The 21,184-nt window shown below is 45.0% G+C and overlaps 1 protein-coding gene across 5 annotated transcripts in view; it reads right to left on the reverse strand.

Annotated features, from left to right (window-relative positions):
* Positions 1–21,184, reverse strand: part of LRRC27 (leucine rich repeat containing 27) — an 85,798-nt gene that overhangs the window by 37,403 nt on the left and 27,211 nt on the right. For 4 of the 5 annotated variants that reach the window (XM_059730015.1, XM_019482917.2, XM_019482919.2 and 1 more), the window contains exons 6-7: positions 10,196–10,451; positions 6,178–6,318 (exon numbers count right to left, since the gene is read on the reverse strand). In XM_059730015.1, coding sequence (XP_059585998.1) covers positions 6,178–6,318; positions 10,196–10,451 — 397 coding nt within the window. The remainder of the gene's footprint in view (positions 1–6,177; positions 6,319–10,195; positions 10,452–21,184) is intronic. The other variant, XM_019482918.2, reaches the window with a different exon arrangement.

Consider the following 21,184-nt stretch of genomic DNA (forward strand, 5'->3'; position numbering starts at 1 on the left):
GCCAGAGACCCAAAGAGGTTGGCTGCCTGTCCAGGCAATTAACCCAAGCTGGGTTGCCTGATTAACAGGGATCTAGGGTTTCTGTTCCCATAGGAAAATTGAGTAAAACACAGATTTTCCCCTTTACCGGGGAAACCACGGATTTCTCATTTTAGCAGAGAAACCCGTGGATTTTGCAGTTTTGCGATGAGCCCTCTGCAGGCTGACAGAGTTCCAGCGTGCAGGGGGCTGGATGGAGTGGGAGGAGGGCAGTCAGGCAGGGGGAGCAGTTAGGCAGCCTGGAGAGCAGCTCCAGCAGGTAAGTGAGAAGGCGTGGGGGTGGGGGGAATTGAAGCCCCATAGGGAAGGAGGGAGGGAGTTGGGTAGGCTTGGGGCTAGGGCTGCTGCCCAGCTGAGCAGCGTGTGGGGCTCGGGGCCTGGGGCCATAATGCATGGCTGTAGGGCCCTGGTGGAGAGCAGGAAGGGGCCGTGGGTGGCTCGTTTTGGGGCAGAGAGGCCGGGAGGGGGCAACTCCCCGCCGCTGCACGCACTCTTATGGGCAGGGGGAATCCGTGCCCCCCAGATCTGTGTGCGGGGTGGAGGCGGGTGCAGGCTATTTCCTGTAAGCTTGGGCTCCTGTTCTGCTGCCCTCCCCTGTGGCCTCCAAAGCCCAGCAGGTGCGACCCAGCACTGCAGGGCACAGTGGGGCTGCACAGAAAAGCTGCCTGCTGCTGTGAGCTCCACGTTTGCCCTGCCAACATGTCCCCTGCACATACAGCAGCAGTGAGGGGCAAATCCCTGCAATGCCACCCCTGCTGCTACCGTGCATACAGGGGACACATTGCCAGGGCAGTGAGGAACTTGCAGCAGCAAGGAGATCCCCTTGCAGCCCCACTGTTCCCTGCAGTGCTGGATTGCACCTGCTGGGCTGTGAAGGCCCCAAGGGAGGGCAGCAGAGCAGGAGCCTCAGCCCGCAGCAGGCAGCCTGCACCTGCCCTGCGCACAGGTCTGGGGAGCACAGGCCCCCCCTGGGAGTACACACCATAGTGAGGAGCCAGCTTCACCCCACCTGAGCCTGCAACAAGCAGGCAGTGTGGGGGGAGCCCTCTGTTAACCTTCTTGGCAACAAGGGCACACAGCTGACTCATATCCAGATTATTGTATATTGTAACCCCCAGGTCCTCCTCTGCAGAGCTACTGCTTAGCCAGTCAGTCCCCAGGCAGGCTGTAGCGGTGCATGGGATTCTTCCATTCTAAGTACAGGATTTTGCACTTGTCCTTGTTAATCCTCATGAGATTTCTTTTGGCCCAATCCTCCAATTTGTCTAGGTCACTCTGAATCCTAGCCATCCAGTATATCTCCTACACCCCCCAGCTTGGTGTCATCTGCAAATCTGCTAAGGGTGCAATCCATCCCATCTTCCAGATTAATATATTGAACAAAACCGGCCCCAGGACCGACCCCTGGGGTACCTCACTTGATACTGGTTGCCAGCTAGACACTGAGCCATTGATTGAGCCTGTTGAGCCCGACAATCCAGCCAGCTTTTATCTACCTTACAGTCCATTCATCCAATCCATACTTCCTCAGTTTGTTTGCAAGAATGCTGTGGGAGATGGTATCAAAAGCCTTGCTAAAGTCAAGGTATATTACATCCACTGCACTCCCTGCATCCACAGTTCACTCTTCCATCCTACCAGTGAACGGACGCGGAAGACGGGATGAGAACTGCATCAGAGAGACCAACTGGCGGCTTCGGCAGTGGTGTCTCAAGGCAGGCTTCGGCTTCCTGGACAACGACCCGCACATTACGACGAGGGACATGCTCAGTTGGGATGGGCTTCACCTGTCCCCCAAAGGTAAGCGTGTGTTTTCTTCTAGGTTGGCGGATCTCCTCCTTGGCTTTAAACTAGGCTTGTCGGGGGGAGGGGAAGATGAGGGCGGGGGAAGCTGTGGACCACCAAACCATGTGGCACCCACAAGGACAGCCCAGCCTGAAGAAGGAGAACATTGGGAACCTGCAAGCCATGGGGCGGCCAGCACTACAGCACAGGTAAGCAATGAGAAGGTAAGAAATAAGGGGCCCCTTGGGATTCGGAGCAAGGGGGCAGCAAAGGCACCAGTCGCAGGGCTCAAGTACCTATATATTAATGCTAGGAGCATGGGGAACAAGCAGGATGAACTAGCGCTCCTGCTTGCACTAAACACCTATGACTTAGTGGGGCTAATGGAAACCTGGTGGGATTCATCCCACAACTGGGAGGTACATATTGAGGGTTATAGATTGTACAGAAAGGACAGGGTGGGGAAAAAAGGGGGAGGGGTTGCGCTCTATGTCAATGAGCAATATACATCAACCCTCATCAAGACGGAATCGAAGGATGAGGAAGTAGAAGGATTGTGGGTTAGGCTACATGGAGGGCAAGGAGAAAGGGATTTGGTGGTAGGGGTCTGCTACAGACCCCCACACCAAGGGGAAGAAATAGATTCGGGGCTCCTGAGGCAGCTCTCAGAGACCATAAAAGCTAAAGAGGCGGTAGTCATGGGGGACCTAAACTACCCAGACATCTGCTGGGAGACACAGACATCAAAGTCCCACCATTCACACAGGTTTCTAACCTGTGTACAGGACCTCCATCTGACACAGGAGGTACACGGTCCCACTAGGGGGAATGCCATACTGGATCTGGTATTGGCAACGAGGGAAGACATGGTAGGGGACCTACAGATCGGTAGCCATCTGAGGGACAGTGATCACCTAATAATAGAATTCTTCATAAAACGTCGAGTGGGTAAGGTAACTAGTAGGGTGAAAGTGCTAGACTTTAGGAAAGCTGATTCCAATGAACTCAGGCAATTAGTCAAGGACGCACTGCAGAGTAGCGGTTTTGAAGTGATGGGAGCCCAAGAAGGGTGGCTGTGCCTTAAGGAAATGATCCTTCGGGCACGAAGCGAGACGATCTCGATGCGAGGAAAAAGAGGGAAAGGGGCCAGGAGGCTTCCTTGACTGACCAGAGAAATCCAGGGCAGCCTAAGGGCCAAAAGGGGAGCACATAAAAAGTGGAAACGGGGAGAGATCACCAAAGACGAATATACCTCCTCTGCTCGTGCTTGTAGGGAGGCAGTTAGACAGGCCAAAGCTACCATGGAGCTGAGGATGGGATCCCAAGTGAAGGACAACAAGAAATTGTTTTTTAGATATATAGGGAGTAAACGGAAGGCCCAGGGAGGAATAGGACCCCTGCTAAATGGGCAGAAACAACTGGTGACGGACAGGGGGGACAAGGCTGAACTCCTCAACGAGTTCTTTGCCTCAGTGTTCCTAAGCGAGGGGCACGACAAGTCTCTCACTGGGGTTGTAGAGAGGCAGCAGCAAGGCGCCACACTACCATGCGTAGACCCTGAGATGGTGCAGAGTCACTTGGAAGAACTGGATGCCTTTAAGTCGGCAGGCCCGGATGAGCTCCATCCAAGGGTACTGAAGGCACTGGCCGACATCATTGCACAGCCACTGGTGGGAATATTTGAATGCTCATGGCACACGGGCCAAGTCCCGGAGGACTGGAAAAGGGCCAATGTGGTCCCCATTTTCAAGAAGGGGAGGAAGGAGGACCCGGGCAACTATAGGCCAGTCAGTCTCACCTCCATCCTTGGCAAAATCTTTGAAAAAATTATCAAGGCTCACATTTGCGAGAGCCCGGCAGGACAAATTACGCTGAGGGGAAACCAGCACGGGTTCGTGGCAGGAAAATCGTGCCTGACTAATCTAGTCTCTTTTTATGACCAGGTTATGAAACGCCTGGACACAGGAGTAGGGGTGGATGTCGTATACTTAGACTTCAGGAATGCCTTCGATACGGTATCCCACCCCATACTGATGAACAAGCTAAGAGGCTGTGACTTGGATGACTACACAGTCCGGTGGGTGGCGAATTGGCTAGAGGGTCGCACCCAGAGAGTCATGGTGGATGGGTCGGTTTCAACCTGGAAGGGTGTGGGCAGTGGGGTCCTGCAGGGCTCGGTCCTTGGACCGATACTCTTTCATGTCTTCATCAGCGACTTGGATGAGGGAGTGAAGTGTACTCTGTCCAAGTTTGCAGATGACACAAAGCTATGGGGAGAGGTGGACACGCTGGAGGGCAGGGAACAGCTGTAAGCAGATCTGGACAGGTTGGACAAGTGGGCAGAAAACAACAGAATGCAGTTCAACAAGGAGAAATGCAAAGTGCTGCACCTAGGGAGGAAAAATGTCCAGCACACCTACAGCCTAGGGAATGACCTGCTGGGTGGCACAGAAGTGGAAAGGGATCTTGGAGTCCTAGTGCACTCTAAGATGAACATGAGTCGGCAGTGTGACGAAGCCATCAGAAAAGCCAATGGCACTTTATCGTGCATCAGCAGATGCATGACAAATAAATCCAAGGAGGTGATACTTCCCCTCTATTGGGCTATGGTCAGACCGCAGTTGGAGTACTGCGTGCAATTCTGGGCGCCGCACTTTAAGAGGGATGCGGATAACCTGGAGAGAGTCCAGAGAAGGGCCACTCTTACGGTTAAGGGCTTGCAGACCAAGCCCTACGAGGAGAGACTAGAGAACCTGGACCTTTTCAGCCTCCGCAAGAGAAGGCTGAGAGGCAACCTTGTGGCTGCCTGTAAGTACATCACGGGGGCACAGAAGGGAATTGGTGAGGTTTTATTCACGAAGGCACCCCTGGGGGTTACAAGATATAATGGCCACAAGCTAGCAGAGAGCAGATTTAGATTGGACATTAGGAAGAACTTCTTCACAGTTCGAGTGGCCAAGGTCTGGAACGGGCTCCCAAGGGAGGTGGTGCTCTCCCCTACCGTGGGGGTCTTCAAGAGAAGGTTGGATAAGCATCCAGCTGGGGTCATCTAGATCCAGTACTCTTTCCTGGCAGTGCAGGGGGTCGGACTCGATGATCTATTGAGGTCCCTTCCGACCCTAACATCTATGAATCTATGAATCACAGAGACAGTCATCTTGTCAAAGAAGGTAATCAGGTTGAACAGGCATGACTTGCCCTTGGTGAATCCATGCTAACTGTTCCTAATGACCTTCTTCTTCTCCAAGTGCTTAGAACTGGATTATTTGAGGACCTGCTCCATGATTTTTTTTAGGGTTTGAGGTGAGGCTGACTGGTCTGTAGTTCCCTGGATCCTCCTTTTTCCCTTTCTTAAAGATGGGCACTATATTTGCCCTTTTGCAATTGTCTGGGACCTCCCCTGATTGCCATAAATGTTCAAAGTTAATGGCCAGTGGCTCTGCAATCACATCAGCTAACTCCCTCAGCACCCTCAGATGCATTGCATCTGGCCCTGTAGACTTGTACACATCCAGCTGTTTTAAACAGTACCTAACCTGTTCTTTCATCACTGAGGGTTGCTGACCTTGTCCCCAAACTGTGCTACCCAGTGCAATAGTCTGGGAGTTGACCTTGCCTGTGAAGACTCAGATAAAAAATACATTGAGTACTTAAGTCTTTTCCTCATCCTCTGCCACTAGGTTGCCTCTCCCATTCAGTAAGGACCCACACTTTCCCTGATCTTCCTCTTGTTTTCTCTCCTCCACCACATTGTAGGATCTGTTAGGAAATGTAATATAATGTCATAAAATATGATTAACTGATTTTTTGAGTAAGTTTCACAGACAGTAGTATGTTGGCTCTTGAATAGGATTCTAAATGTATGCATATGGTAGACTAATATGCAGAATTGGAAACAATTTACATTTGAAACTTTTTTTTTTAATTTACATATCCCTTATCCTGCAAGCATGTCAACATTTTTATATATCATATGCCTGTTTTACTGCTGTTCAGTTAGTCTGTTGTCAGTTAGTAAGCTTAAAAAAAGTAATTTCAGTAGTTGCATAATATCCCCTATGACTATAGAGTTATGAAGGGAAATATTTTTCCCAATACATGAGAACAGAAACTCAGATTCTCCAAGTCGGCAGTAAGAAATGCAATAGTTCACATTCTTGTTCCCCAGGAGCACTATGCTTTGTAAAGAAAAACACTTCTTACATTTCTATTTACAGTCCAGATAATTTATAATGACTTCTTCCTTTACAAATGGAAAACTGGGTGAATCATGAGGGGAAAAGAGCTACAGTGCTAAGAAGATGGGCAACAACTCAAAAAGACTGCACTGATATAAGGAAAAATAATACTTGCTTTCTTTGCTGTTCAATTAAAGCCAGTTTCTCTTTCATCTGCTTCTGTGCTGCCAATCTGCACTCTTCAGCTCGCTTTGTCTGTATCTTCTTATCGAGGGATGAAAACTCAGGAAATACATTCTTCTGCATGGATTTTTTCCTTTTAAAATAAGGCCATTCATTACAGGTTTTTAAATACTGTATTTAAAGACAAGCACAGTGATGCAATTATTGATTATGATAACTAAATTCACCAGACAGATCTTTGGGCAGGTCTGATTCTTGACCAAAGAGAGAACAAGAAAATGCACTGTGGGTTTCTAACCTATATTTGTAGATGCAACAAATCACTAACATCCATACAAGTAGGCCCTAATTCAGTCAGCTCCCTGAGTTTAAGTATACAAGTAGCCCTACAGATTTCAACAGGACAATTTAAGGCAGTAACACACTTAAATAACATGCTAAATGAGGCACTTAAAAATATTTTGATCCAATCTCACTATGGAAAAAGTAATATAGACAGCAGGAATATTGTAAATTCTTGCCACACAAAACACCCTTTACTTTCCAGGAAAGAGGAGCTAGTAGGATAAAGCTTAACTGCAAGGCATATATAGACTGAAGATGGAAACTATGATGAAGAAAGGAAGGAGTGAATGTTTAAGCTTTCTGAGCAGTAGTTTTAACTTGCAGCATATAAAATGAATATAGCCTGCCACTTTCAGGTGCTGTTCACATAGGAAAACTATAGGAGATGTGTTTAAACACAGTATACTAGAATTCTAGTGACCTACCTACACGAGCAACAGATTTAACAGATTTTCCAATGCATTTTCCAAAAAAATTTCCAATTTTTTGATGCTGTTGTGGTTTGTTTTCTCTAACTCTAAATTAAAGAAACTATATCATTACCTGTCCTCATGTTCACGTAGTGCAATAGAACATTGCCCCAGATACTTTAATAAATGAGACTACATTTTTAGCCAAGCAATATATAGGAATGTTCAGCCAGTTAAGCAATTTATAACAACAGTACAAAAAGGAAAAGTATACAATGAGAGGAGTGTTTACTTTTTATAAACTAACCCCCGTTTATAAATTATACTCCCATATAGGAACAGACATAGTTAGCCATGTTAGTCTGAAGTAAAAAAAAAGCCCCGCCCTTACTGCGGGGTGTGTGTGGGGGGTGTGATCCCTGCTGCCTCCCACTGACCTGTGCTGCATGAGGGGCTCTGCCACAAGCCCCCAGATTCCCCAACATCCGCTGCAGCAGCCAGTGAGTGTGGGGCTTTTTTTCCCCTTTTTTTTAAAAGTGCCGGGACGCTGGGGCTGGGCAGGGCAGACATTGATGGGGCTGGGAGAGTGGGCGGGGGTTGGGAGGCACTCAGTGGGGCTGGGGGAGCAGGCAGGGTATGGGGCCTGGCGGGGGTCCCCTCCTCCACTTACTGGCATGTGCGGCAGTGAGCGGGGACTGCCCAAATCGCTGAATCTCTGAACCTTCCTCCGAATTAATTTGAGGGCCTCAAATCGATTCGAACCTTTTTATTGGTCTCCTGATTCAATTCGATTTGGAGGTCGAATCAGGCTGAATCCCCTCCAAATCGAATCTGCACCCAAAGCTTTGCACAGCCCTGATATATATACATATCAGGGCTGTGAATTTCGGCCTGGTATGGTGGCCAAATCTCTGAAACCAAATCGAATCAGAGGACCCTTTAATCTCGGGAAAGATTCGGACATAGACACAGCTTTAAATGTTTTTTCTATATACCTTGAGGTACCAGCACGGCTTGTGAATGCTGCGATGCTGGGGCGCATGGAGCATCCCACAGGAGATCGCTGAGCTGGAGGGGTGTGGTGGGGGGGAGCCCAGTGTGCTCTCCAGTGGACCCGGGAGTGGACCAGAGGTACTTTTAGTCCACTTCCGGGTTCACCGCCAAGCATGTGGGGGGGCATACCGCACTCCTGTGGGGCCTACCGCACTCCATGTCACAAGCCATGCTATGCCATGCTGGTACCTCGTGGTATGTAGAAAAAACATTGAAAGCTGTGTCTATGTCCGAATCACTGATTCTCCGAATCAGCATCAAATCTTCAGATTTGGATTCAGTCAAATTGAATTGGGGACAGTGACCTGAATCAACAAATCCCTGTCCCTGATTTGGGCCGAATCCGAATCCAAATCTAATAGGGCCCACTTTGCACACCCCTAATATATATGTATGCGTATACTAGTGTATACACACACACACACACATACACACACTGATAGCATAAGCTTTCATTGAAGTTCATTCTTCAGCTATATATATTTATATATCTGATGCTGGCCCATCTGAAGAATAAGCTTCAATGAAATCTTGTGCTTTGTGTGTGTGTGTGTGTGTGTGTGTGTGCGCGCACGTGCGCGCACGGGCGCATGGAACAAAAGCTTTCAGTGAAGCTCATTCATCAGATGCTGTGAAAGGATGTGCAAAGCTATGTATAGCAAGGACAGAGAAAGTCTGCCTTCTACCTCCATGTACTAACTAAAAGCAGCTGTTCATTTAGTACAAAAGTTGGTCAAAAAAAGGGAAAATAGACCATAAACATTTATTTCTATTCTTATTAGAACTGTGTAAATTTCACTGAAAAGTCGACACTAAATAAAGAAGAATCAACTAGCTCTATTAGGTCTGAACATTGTAGTAAAAATATTCCTGATTTTTAATTTCAAAATTATAAACATTCAAGCAATACTCATCAACCATAATTCTTAGACCTGCACTTACCCATAAGACTGTACACATTAACAAAACATCAGAGTGACTCAAGACAAAAATGTTTTACAAAATTCCTAATTTGCAGATTTAGTAATTTGCACAGAAATTTTTATCCCCCTCCCTCCCCCCAAACAAAAATCAACAGCCGACTCCCCTGGCTATGGTTCATATTACCAGGACTCATATTTTTACAATACCAGTCTTACATTGTTTAGTCTACTATGAATTATAAATTACCAAAACAATGACACAAATGACATTATATAACGTATTACCCCTTACTTACCTTTATTTATTTGCTATAATTGCAATATTAAGTAATTTGCAATGGATGTAACATTCATTAGTATGCATTAGTAATATGCATTAACACAGCAGGGTCAAACATACGGTTGGCAGGTCAGGTCCAGTTTGTGCAGCCACTCTATCCAGCCCACTGTAAATTGGTGCGGCTAGTAGGTAGTGGCCAGCTGCAGAATCTGGGGCCTTTGGGCCCCAGTGGACATGGTGATTGGCAGCAGGAGGGTGAGAAAGGGCTGATAGTCCTGGCTGCCCTCTGGCTGCTTTGCCTATTGTCACTAGCACAACCCTACCTCCCCAGTTGCTGGCCCAGCTGTGTGTTCCACATTGAGAGCCAGAAATGCTGCTGCATGTTCCCTGTTGGAGCCAGAGCTCCCCCCCTCCCCGCCACTTCCTCATGTCCTGGGCTAGATCTGGACAATAAGAAGTCCCACAATCTGGATCTGGCCTGGTGTGCAAAATGAGTTTGACACCCCGGCATTAACAGATTGAACTCCTTTCCATAAATATGTTTCAGAGGTAATTCCAAGACTTCAGTTATTCAAATATAAATTGGAAATTTTTTTTCCCATCTATATGGTGGTACAGATATACAAGCTAAAAATAGTTTTCTGAAAACTGATTTGGACACTTTCTTTGTATTCCTTTAATCATAATTTTCAACTTCAATATATACGTTCCTCATAATTACAATTTTGAGGGTATTTCTTATTTTCTGGTTTTGGAGAAAATTAAGTTAATTTTAGTTTAAGGTCTTTTTATTTTCTATATTAACTTGTCATGAGCCTCACTAACATATCAATCACTTAATTTCTGGGTATAGATGGAATGTATGGTAAAATGCTTTAAAATGACTGTATTAGACACTTGGTTTTCCAGCACCTACAAGATATATATAGTATTCCATCCTGTAAACTATTATATAAAAGTTAAAAATATGAAGGAAAAATCTAAGATGTTTTCTTTCACCTGGAAAGACTTGTTGATTTGTAGTATAGTCTTTCCTTTATTCCGTTCCCTTTCCCCAGTTCAGTAAATTTCTGTGTTGTGGCTTTAGGGCTTAAATCTCGGTCTGCAAGAAATTCTTCCTGCTCATCTTTTATAATTTCCTCCCTGAGTTTCTGAAATCGCAGTCTTTCTTCTTCATTAGGCCACTCATCTGATAAATCCAAACTGGGCTCCAGCAGCTCCGTTAAGTTTAGTTTTTCAACAGGTGGTATTTCTACTGGAATTAAGAGAGACAGATTATTGTATACACGTTCATTAAAGCAATAAAGTCAGATAAAAAATTCCTAAGGGATTTTTTTTCCTTTGCATGGTGAGGTACAAATGGAGCATGACTTTATATGTGAACAACTTTATCTCCCACTAGGGAACTACAGTCATCATCTGCAAGATAAGCTGTAAAATTCATTTTCTGTAATGGTATACTTGAAAGAATTATTTTTTATGTATATAATCTTTTTAAGTTATCAGTGCAATCTACCACTGAAGAAGGCTGAGAAAAGATGCATCTTAAAGACTAACTGAATCAGACTGCATAAGCTCTCATGAGCAAGATGCCGGCATCTGATGAAGTGTGCTCTTGCTGTCAGAAATTTATCCATCTTTGATTCAATTAGTCTATAAGGTACATCTCTACGCTGCCTTCTGTATAACTTTAGATTAATGTGCCTAATTCCCAGAAGCCAATAAGAAGTGTTTCAACTATTCAACATAGTATATTCTCTTCTGTATGTAGTACACAGAGCTGCCTAATTCTTGGGTAGAGTTAACCTACAGAAATGTGTTTTACCTGTTTTCTGCTGACATCCTAATTATTTCAGGTGCAACTGAATGTTTTAATTTTTGTCTACAAAGCTGGACCTGGTCCTTCACTGTCTAAGCCTTAATTCAGGAAGTGCTGAAGTGTGTATTTAATTCCAATGTATGTCATTTTATCTCTACCCAGAAAAGCATTTAAGTAAGTGGATAACTTAAAACATGTTTTAAACCCATTGAAACCAATTGGATTTAAATACATGCTTAAGTGCTTTACTGAATTAGAGCCTAAAACATCTCTCTGATTTTCTACAATAGTTAAGATAAACTGGGATGTTTGAGATAATAACCATCTAGCTTACATATAATGAGGCTGGTGGGCAGGTGTTGTCCCACTGGACTATGAAGTCTAAAATATGCTACTGGAGCCAACTGAACAAAGGCAAAGCCTTTGACCCATTCAGGCCCCTGAAAATATGGAGGACCCATTTTTTCCAACTCAGCAAATACTGAAAAACTAAGGATAGGCGGTGTTAATAATGAGGGATTACAACACAACAACAGGTTGATTTATTTTTATGATGACACTTTTCTCTAGTTTGAACCCAAAGAAACAACATCTAGAGTTCTGAGCCCACTTTTGTCGGGTGCTATATAACTTCAGCTCCTACTGTGCTGAATGGGAGTTGAGAGTGATCAGTACCTTTCCAGAATGCAAAGCTCCTCAGATTTTTAAGACCAAGGTCTCATTCATTCAGGAGCTCTTGCCCCATTTTTGGTTATTGTATAGTGTGCAGAGAGCAATCTAAAACACATGGAAGTCAAGGGAAAGCTTCTCATAGACTTCTGGGAGGTTTTGTATCATGACTTTGTTGTACATCCTGTATAAATAAAAATGGATGGATCCTTACTAATATGCAAAGAACATAAAATCCCCCCCTGTGTTTTTAATTTTTCAGACAACATATAATATTGCCCTATTAGAAAAAAATATGATCATGTTGTTAAATAAAGACAATAATACATATGTGTGTATGTGTATACACTCTGATACTATAGTGAGTAGTACTATAGTAAGTAGTAAGTAAATATGCACAAAGAAAAAGCTGTTATTTTCTTAGTCTGGAGTATTTAATCCTGGAACATTTATATTGCCTTAAAGCAGTTTTTTGACATTATAAATAACTACATATAAAACAATGAAAAAGAGTTCTATGCATGATATAAAGCAGGTAAGAGACTCATACCATTGTAATAAAGATCGGCAGAAAGAGGGAAAGGGCAAAACACTTTGATATTATAATAAGTAGCATGGTCATAAAATGTGAAGGTATAAACTTTAATCAAAATGAGAAAAAAATAACATAGCCAACATGAACTTGTAAGAGAATATTATTAAGACTTTATGCTCAACTTATTTCTATCTCATCCCTAAAGCCTTGCTCTTTATTCTAAACATGCTAGCTTAAGTAAAAAACCCCAACTGATATTTCCTATGTAGACACTAGGACTACCGTATTTTTGCGCATATACCCCGCCCACGGGTATAAGACACACCCACGTATAACCCGCGGAAAATTGTATTTTTGTAAATAAGTCCGTGTATACGCCGCACCTGTGTATTCCCTGTGGCGGCATATACACGGGGAGGCAGTGCAGCCCAGCCCGCCCCGGCAGCGGTGGCACAGCCCGGCCTGCCCGGGCCCAACAGGGAGGCAGCGCAGCCTGGCCTGCCCGGGCCCAGTGATGAGGCTACGCAGCCTGGCCCGCCCTGGACCCAGCCCCTGCGGCAGCGGCGGCACAGCCCGGCCTGCCCAGGCCCAGCGGGGAGGTGGCATGGCGCAGCCTGGCCCCGGCCCCCGCGGCAGCAGCAGCGGCGGTGCAGCCTGGCCTGCCCAGTTCCAGGCCCAGGCCCAGCGGGGAGGCAGCGCAACCCACCCCAGCCCCCCGCGGGGAAAAAAAGTCTGCCGATAGCCTGCACCCCCATATAGCCCGCACCCATCCATTTTTTTTTGTAAAATCGCATATACCCCACAGGATATATGCGCGAAAATACAGTACTTTTAGGGTATGCCTACATTTCAGTCAAAGGTGTGACTGCACTTTATGTAGCTTTAAACTAGGTAACCTAGGTACTAATAGCAGAGTAGCTGTTTCCGAATGAAGCTTAATTTAGGCTACCTATTTTACCCATCTTTTTAGAACAGAGGGCAGTGGGGAGAGGGTTGAGGTAGGTATTTCAGACTACAGTTTGCTCTGTGCTGCCACACTTATAGTCCTATATTGGTGTGCGCTTCAGTTGCACCTTGACTGAAGAGTAGACTTAAGATACACTAGAGTTTGATTTAACAGAAGCTACAGACTAGGAGTTTCCTTAAATCCCAGAAAACCCAACATTGTTTTTCATCTCCCTCCTCTCCTCATATTTTAGAGGAAATGCATCATCCATGGCACATTCTGTTATCTTCTCCACACGAAGTATGTATATACTACTTCTTACATACTTCTCTCATCCAACATGAACAGATGGGCCACGTGGGAGGGAGCAAAAAACTCTTGAAATATTACAGAAGGTTCCCAAACTTCATGTGCAATGCCCACATATTCTAAATATTAAAGTCCACAGTATTTTTCTTTAAATATACCAATATCTAACTGATGATAATGATATTGTAGTAGCATGAGTTACAAAACAGTTCTGAAGCACACTTTATAGTTATTTTGTGGTGCAAAATATTGTCTTTGAATGAAATAAAAAAATAAAAGAAAGTTTCATACTATTTTTATATACAATCAACAGAAAAATTTTGCTTTCATATTCTGAAGCAAAACACCAAATCACAAGATTTTAAAAATTGTGTAGGCACCCAAAAAGGGTAAAAAAAAGAAGGAAAGGAAACCACTGCAGTGTTTTAAATATATAATTTATTTGGGTTATATTTTCATGTATTACAAATATGTGTAGTTTCACAGAAAAATGTGTAAGAGTCAGAAACTGCAATAACTTCTAAACTGAACAGTTATTTGCACGTGTTTCTGTATTACCTTATGGCGTGAATTTAGGTAACATCTGATGTAATGTCTTGATTTGTTTCATTCTAGTTGTGAACAGCCTTTATGCAAAAGTGATTTAACACAAATATGAAAAGTTCATCTTATAGTGTGTGAAGCTGAATGACCTTCTATCCACCTACGATCTAAACACTTCTTTTAAAGAAAGATCAGTCCAAATTTTGTTCCTAGTTGCAGTATGAAAATTTGCATGAGATACACTGAAGTTCAGTCTAAGAATTTAGGAGTTACATTTTAACAAAAGTAAAATTTGTACCTATGTTAAGCCTTGTATTCTTAAAAACTCTTAGATAATTCTCAAAAATAAAATGTACTTTTATTGATTTCAGAAAGAGAACTCATTACCAATAAGAATTGTTCAGAGACATTTCACTTCTGTTTTTTATAATTAACTTTTTGTTTATTAAAAGAAATCTGATAATAGTAGAAAGCCTACCTCCATTTTAAACAAAGGCATTTTAATATATTTCATCCATGGATCTAAATTATTTCCTAAAGTTTATAAAGACATAATTTTGAGTATGTTTGAGGGATGTAACTTCTAATTAAGAATGAATGGTAAATATTTTGTATTTCCTCTGTAGACAAATTTTCTTTTTATTTCAGCTCTGAAAATTACAATGAAAACATCAATCAAAGACCTCAGTGCTAAGGATACACCTCAGGTATACTAAGCAGAAATATAATTTATGAAGACAGCTAGTTCTGACTTTCAGAAATTTAAAAATAAATATTATTTGAAGTATAACATTTCCTTTTTTTTTAAAGGAATCTTTAATAATGTGGTACACTAATATATAGTAAAATTACAAGTTCTGAAGACACTGCAGTGAAAAATAAATACAGTTGAGAGCATGCAACTGAAAACTTATCAAATGTTATCTTTCTCTAACTTTTACTGAACTCACTAATTAAGCTTATTCATATTTCCATGAACTAGTGGAAATTTTCCTGTGAACAGTCTCTCTTTGACTTTCTTATGTATTCCTTAACAGTGGCCTTGTTTTCTTCATGTGGAATAGAAGGCAAATCTGTGAAATATAGAACTTAGAGGTATGTACATTTGCAAGTATACATAAAAGATTAAACTAGCCTAGTAAAAAAAATTCAGAATATACTTCAAGGAACACCTGTGAATCCCCAATAGCTTTTCCTATTTGTGATCTCTATAATTTGGTGACACTGAGTGGCATACAGCATTGGAAGCATTAGAGAAGATATGTGTATCTTAGAAGACAGTGTATTAATTTTCAAAATGTGATTAGCATTTCCTGTAGAATAATGGCTCAAGTCAAACATATGAAACACTCCGTGCTGAACTCAGTTCCTCATACAGCAGCAAATACCCTCTTTTTTATCTACACTCTATTATGAAGTATAATACTTTCTTGAATAGATCCCAAAAACTGTCTTTGTTTTCCAATATAGATAATCAATAGAATGAGACCACAAAAATTAATTGACTCATGGCATAAATCAGCAGTTCCCAATCTGTGGTACGTGTACAACCAGTGATACACAGACAAACTGTCAGTAGTACACTTTAACAGATTTATTAGAATTACTTTATATGACAAAAATTTGCTGGTGGTACTTAAGGTTGAACTTAAAAGTTTGCTGGTGGTACTTAGTCAGCCAAGTTTCTTTGGGTAAATCTGGTACCTTTTATTAGATCAAATCAAATCATTGGAAAAATTTTTCTTTGCAAGCTTTTGGGTACAAATACCCTTCATCAGGCTGATGAAGTGTCTCCAGATGGTCTGTGCTCTACCAGACATTACCAGGATGTTTAAATATCCCAAAGACAAGCATTGTCCCAGGAATGTACGAGTTAAATTAAAATCCAAAGATGGTAAAGTCTAGAAACATCCTGTATTGATATCTTGCAGTAATTACACAATTACAATAATATGCAAGTATACATTTTTTCCAAATTGGTATTTTGCCACCTTTTTCAGCTTCATAGTTCCCCACCTGTAGGGCTGCCTAACAATTTTACATTTGCACCTGTTTAGATTTTTTACTTAGCACTATAAAGCCCATTTCAGCTGTTACTTATGAAGTGCTACAAAATTTATAGTAGTACGATACAGTGCTATGAGCGGCCATGTTCAAAGCCCGTTGGCTGAAGCACGACAGAGCTGCCACAAAGGCAACTAAGCCAGGGTGTGATAGGGGGCTGCACCATAGCTCCTTCCTGCCCTCAAGGAACTTGAAAAGATTTGTAATCCGGACAGATTTGCAAGCTCTTTACAGTTCTGGGGGCCTGCTGGTGTTGGACAATTAGCAGCCCCATGGGCTAGGGACAGACATTCAAAATGCCGGAGCCTGAATTGATTCAATGTTTGCAGGTTAGTCAATTTGCAAGTGAACAGACATTCACTTGTGACTCCAGAAAAGCAGGCAATGCCTGCAGTGACTTAGGCCAGAAGCCAGGGGGGTGCTAGAGCGAGTCCTTGCCTGGACAGAAACTAAGCTGAGGGAAGGGGCAAGGTCAGGCCTGAGTATGATTGGGGAGGGGTTTAAACGCCAACCTTGGTATGCAGGGACCCCATTTGGGGTCTGCCTGGAGGGGGCAAACAGCCCCCGTTAGGGGTCCCCAGCCACCCACCCCTGCTTACTCACTGGCTGGTGGCAGGAGAAAGGGCGGGGCCAGACCCCAGTAGCCTGAGGGGAAGCGGGGGTTTAATCACCCCATTGCAGAGGTGGGCAGCGTGGGCAATGATAGACTCCGCTTGTACACCTGGGGCCATGGCAGCCAGATACCACTAGCCTGTGGGGAAGGGGGGTGGGGTTTAATCCCCGCATTGTAGGCAGCAGTGGCAGGAGCACTGACACAATGCCAAGTCCCTCTGAGGAGCGGCCAACTGGCCACAGGGAGGGGGGATGTGACCTAGCTGCAGGGAGGGGAGCTGATGCTAGTTATAGAGCTCGACTCACTACTGCCTCCCACTGCAGCAGCACGACCTGGGCTGGGGCGGCCCAGGGGGTGAGGTTAAGCACTCGCCACCTCCGGCCTCCAGCCCTACGTAGGGGCTGCAGTTTCTCGGGGGGGGGGGGAGGGGGGTCCAGCTGCAGCACGGCTCCCCACCCCCTCTCTCTCCCGGCAGCGGAGCAAGCATTGTGGGGGGTGGAGGTGAACCACCTGTCACCTGCTGCCTGCTTGTGGTGCCAGGCACCTGGGGCAGGCTGCTGTGGACCAGGGGCATGGGCAGCGGTGGTGGGAGGCAACAGACCACTGCAGCCCGGTCTGGCCCAGCCCCACAGCCCAGAATTGCAGCGTGATCCACCCTGGTGCGGCCACAAGCAGGTGACAGGTGCCTCACCTCTGCCCACTGCAATAGTTTGCTCCATTGTCGGGAGAGGGAGGAGCAGGCTGCCATGGGCCAGTCACTGCCTACACCCCTGGGCTGTGGGGCTGGGCCAGACTGAGCTGTGGTGGTCCACTGACTCCACCCACCACTGCCCGTGCCCCTGGTACACAGCAGCCTGCCCCGAGTGTCCTGCACTGCCGCAAGCAGGTGGCAGGTGATACCTGCTCACCGTGATGTTTGCTTTGCCACCACCACCTGGAAGCAGGAGGTGGCAGGCACTGACCCCCGTCCCCCTGGGGCTGCCCCAACCTGGGCCGTGCTGCCACAGCAGGAGGTAGCAGGGGCTCTGTAACTAGCCTCAGCTCCCTGCCCCCCACCAGCCAGGTCACATCCCACCTCCCTGCATCTGGCTGGCTGCTCCTTGGAGGGACTCAGCCTAGGGCACCATGTCAGTGCCCCTGCCATTGCTGCCTGTAATGGGAGGATTAAACACCTCGTGCTTTCCCCCCAGGCTACAGGTGTCTGGCCGCTGTGGCCCTGGGTTCATGAGTGCAGCCTATCAGTGCCCACACTGCCTGCAATGGGAGGATTAAACACTTATTTCCCCTCAGGCTACCAGGGTCTGGCCCCACCCCCACTCCTGCCGCTGGAGTTAAACCAGGAAGTCAAACCTGGAAGGGGTCTGGGACACAAGTTTCATAAACCAGTTTGACCTCAGTCAGTTAAGTCTGATACTACATGCAACCAGATTTATCTCAAACAGGTTTCAGCTATTTTGAAATTGGTTCAAGTGCACTGAACTTACGTTCTGTTACAGGTTTAAACCAGTTTCTGATCACTTAAACTGGTTTATATGTAACTTCTGTCCCTAGCCATAAAGTTTCAGGGGTGCAGGCAGCCCCACCACCCTTGCTGACAGGCTTCCAGGCAGTAAGGATGACAGAGCTCCCTGCAAGAATCCCAGAGCTACAGGAGCTGGTGGTGGGTCTCTTCTCTGATCAGTCCCTGCCACTACCACTTGCACAGAGCCCTATCATCCATTACCGTTGGTGCTGGGTGGCAAGGGTAATCAGGTTGCTTGGGAGTTCCCTGCAGTAAAAGAGGCTGATTTAGGGTCCGCGCCCCCCAATCAATCCTTGCCATCATCTCTTGCACTGAAGACAAAAGTGAAGGGGCTTCCTGCACACAGGAGCAAATGAGGGCACAGACCCATTAATGATACGGGGTGCAGACTGAGCAGCTCGCTAGAGCTAAGTGGCTTCTGTACGTGTAAATTTGAAAGGCATATGGACAGCCCAGTACCAGCTTGCAGCTTGCTACTTCTAGGCCACCCATAAAACCTTTAAAAGTCCCAGCACCTGGGCAGGTACCTAGATTGTCGTGCCAAGATTGCTGCCCTCTGGTCAGCCCCTGCCTCAGTGAGACTGCCCTGTTCCTGTTGCTGCCTGACAGAAGGAGAACACAATACTTACTGTTGAATATTGGAATTATACAATTTGGGAATGCTCAAATTAACCAAAAATAGATAATTTAATAAGTAACATCTTTGAGGTGGGTTCACCATTCTTGCAGCTGATTCACCGTTTTTATCTTAATAAATGGCTTGAATGTCTGGCATGTTACTGTTTAACACACGGCGAACATGTTAATTGCATGATAAAACTAACATCTGCCAAAGGCCTAGATAGGCTGCTTCTGACTATGGATTTACAGGGCTTCTTTTAATAGACCTCATTCTAGAATAGCCTACAAGTCTGGCTCACTGTTAATTACTTTCATGCATAGCAGCTAAGCTTCCATTTGATGAAACATAATATAAGTCTGTAAAGCAACATTTACTGGCCCTAACTAACAGTAATCTGACCCTAAGCAATATAGGTGTTTCTACATCTTTTCTTCTTCATAATAAAACTTTTTTTTTGCTTAATAACATTCTCACTGCTACCAATTTTGAATCTTTATGTAACATTATAATCACAATACTAAAAAGAAAAAAAAAACCTGAAAAGGGATAATCTGTAGTTAAAGGACAAATTGCATGCTGTCTTAATCTGAGTAAACATGCTCAAAGAAAAAAAAAGGAAAACAGAGAGAATGCTTACCAGCCTTCTGATATGTGGGTGAACACCAGCAAATAGTTCGTAAAATTAGGTATGGTGTATGCGCATACACTGCACAAGATTTCACAAGTCAAGTGCATATATTTTGGAGAATGGGTCTGTCCTAAATTATTGCATTTTACATAAACTTTAAAATCTCATTCTGTCTATTGCTTCAGCTATGCATGCACATGCATGCGCGCTCACACACATGCACATGCACACATACCGAAGCAATTCTTTGATACTCACTTTCAAATGTTCTTTCCTTCTCCAGTCTAAGAACTTAACAGGCTAGATCCTAATCTCTCTATCGCTGGCCTCACAAAGCAAGCAGAAAGCTGGCTTAACAGGTTGACTGGAGGTTGCTCAGGAGTAGAATAGTCCATAAATGGAGGTAGAGCAATTTAAGACTCATTTACATCATGACAGAAGTAAGTCCTCACACTGAGTGACTCAAACATGCCTCACCCATGCTTCACCTGATGTTCTCCATGAGGCCTCTCAGGCACACTGTAGACTGAGAGCTTAGAAGCATTTAGAGAAGGGCAAGCTCAGAGTGGCCTCACTGACATATGTCTGGATTTGAAACATGCTTGAAGATGTGGGTTGGTAGAGCTAGGTGATGAGTGCTCAACCCCATCCTTGCCAAGACCTGCAGCTACAACAGTGCAGACTAGTCCTGAGTGGAAGGGGCACACCAGTAGCATGGTCACTAGTAAGCGATTACATCCAGATAGCAGGAGCTAAATTTCATTTCCCTTTATGTGCGTAAATGAAACACAGGCAGTCACGCAGCTGTTTTTTGGCACTTACATCAAAAATGGAATTCTGTCCCAGTATGCAAGTGTGAATACATCCACTCAGTATGGCTGTTATGTGCCTGGGCAGCTGCACAGCAAAATTGGATTCCTTAGTACATACCAAAGGCTGGGTAAGTTGCAGCATTTCAGCCAGTCAAAAGCCCATGGCCAGGTTAGATCTCAGATAAGGAGGAAGGGGGCTGTCCCACCTTTTAGACAAATAGCGTAGTGCAGGGCTGCCCAAATGGCAGCATGAGGGCCACATCTAGCCTGTGATGGGTTAATGTAAGACTTGTGTGCTTCTGCCCAGCCACCAAACATGGAGCAAGGGGAGGTTGGGTTGCTCACACAGAAGCAACTGGGGATCAGGTTCTCTCCCACATGGTGGTGCCAGGGATGTAGAGGAAGTGGGTAGCAAGCAATGGTAGCATGGGTGGAAGGGGGCTGGCCAGACTAGAAGCAGCAGCAGGGGAACCCTTGTGGCAGGGTGTGGAGAAGCTCCCAGGGGAGTGGCTAGTGGGGCTAATGCTGCTTGCACAGTGGAGGTTCGAAAAGCCTGCACAGCATCTGGACTCCAAGTTGCATGGCCTGGAAGCCCACAACTCATGCAATGTACAGTCAGTCCCCAGATGCTTTGAAATTGGGCAGCCCTGCCTCAATGGTTAGGGCACGTAGTGCGTAGTCCCCCTTCACCCAGAAGGGGCTTGAACCTGAACTTTCTACTTTCTGGCAAAGTATATTAATCATCAAGCCGTGGGTTAGCCATTTCTCAAGACCCTCTCTAATCTTGAAGCTGATCTACTAGGCTGTCAGAAGAGGGAAATCTGAGGCAAAAGGAGAAAGAGAAAAAGCTAGAGAGTGTGTGACATGGTGAGATGAATGGAGCCCTGAATGCTAGGTTGGGTCCCT

The sequence above is a fragment of the Alligator mississippiensis genome, chromosome 6 (assembly GCF_030867095.1).
Source record: "Alligator mississippiensis isolate rAllMis1 chromosome 6, rAllMis1, whole genome shotgun sequence".
Classification (NCBI taxonomy): domain Eukaryota; kingdom Metazoa; phylum Chordata; order Crocodylia; family Alligatoridae; genus Alligator; species Alligator mississippiensis.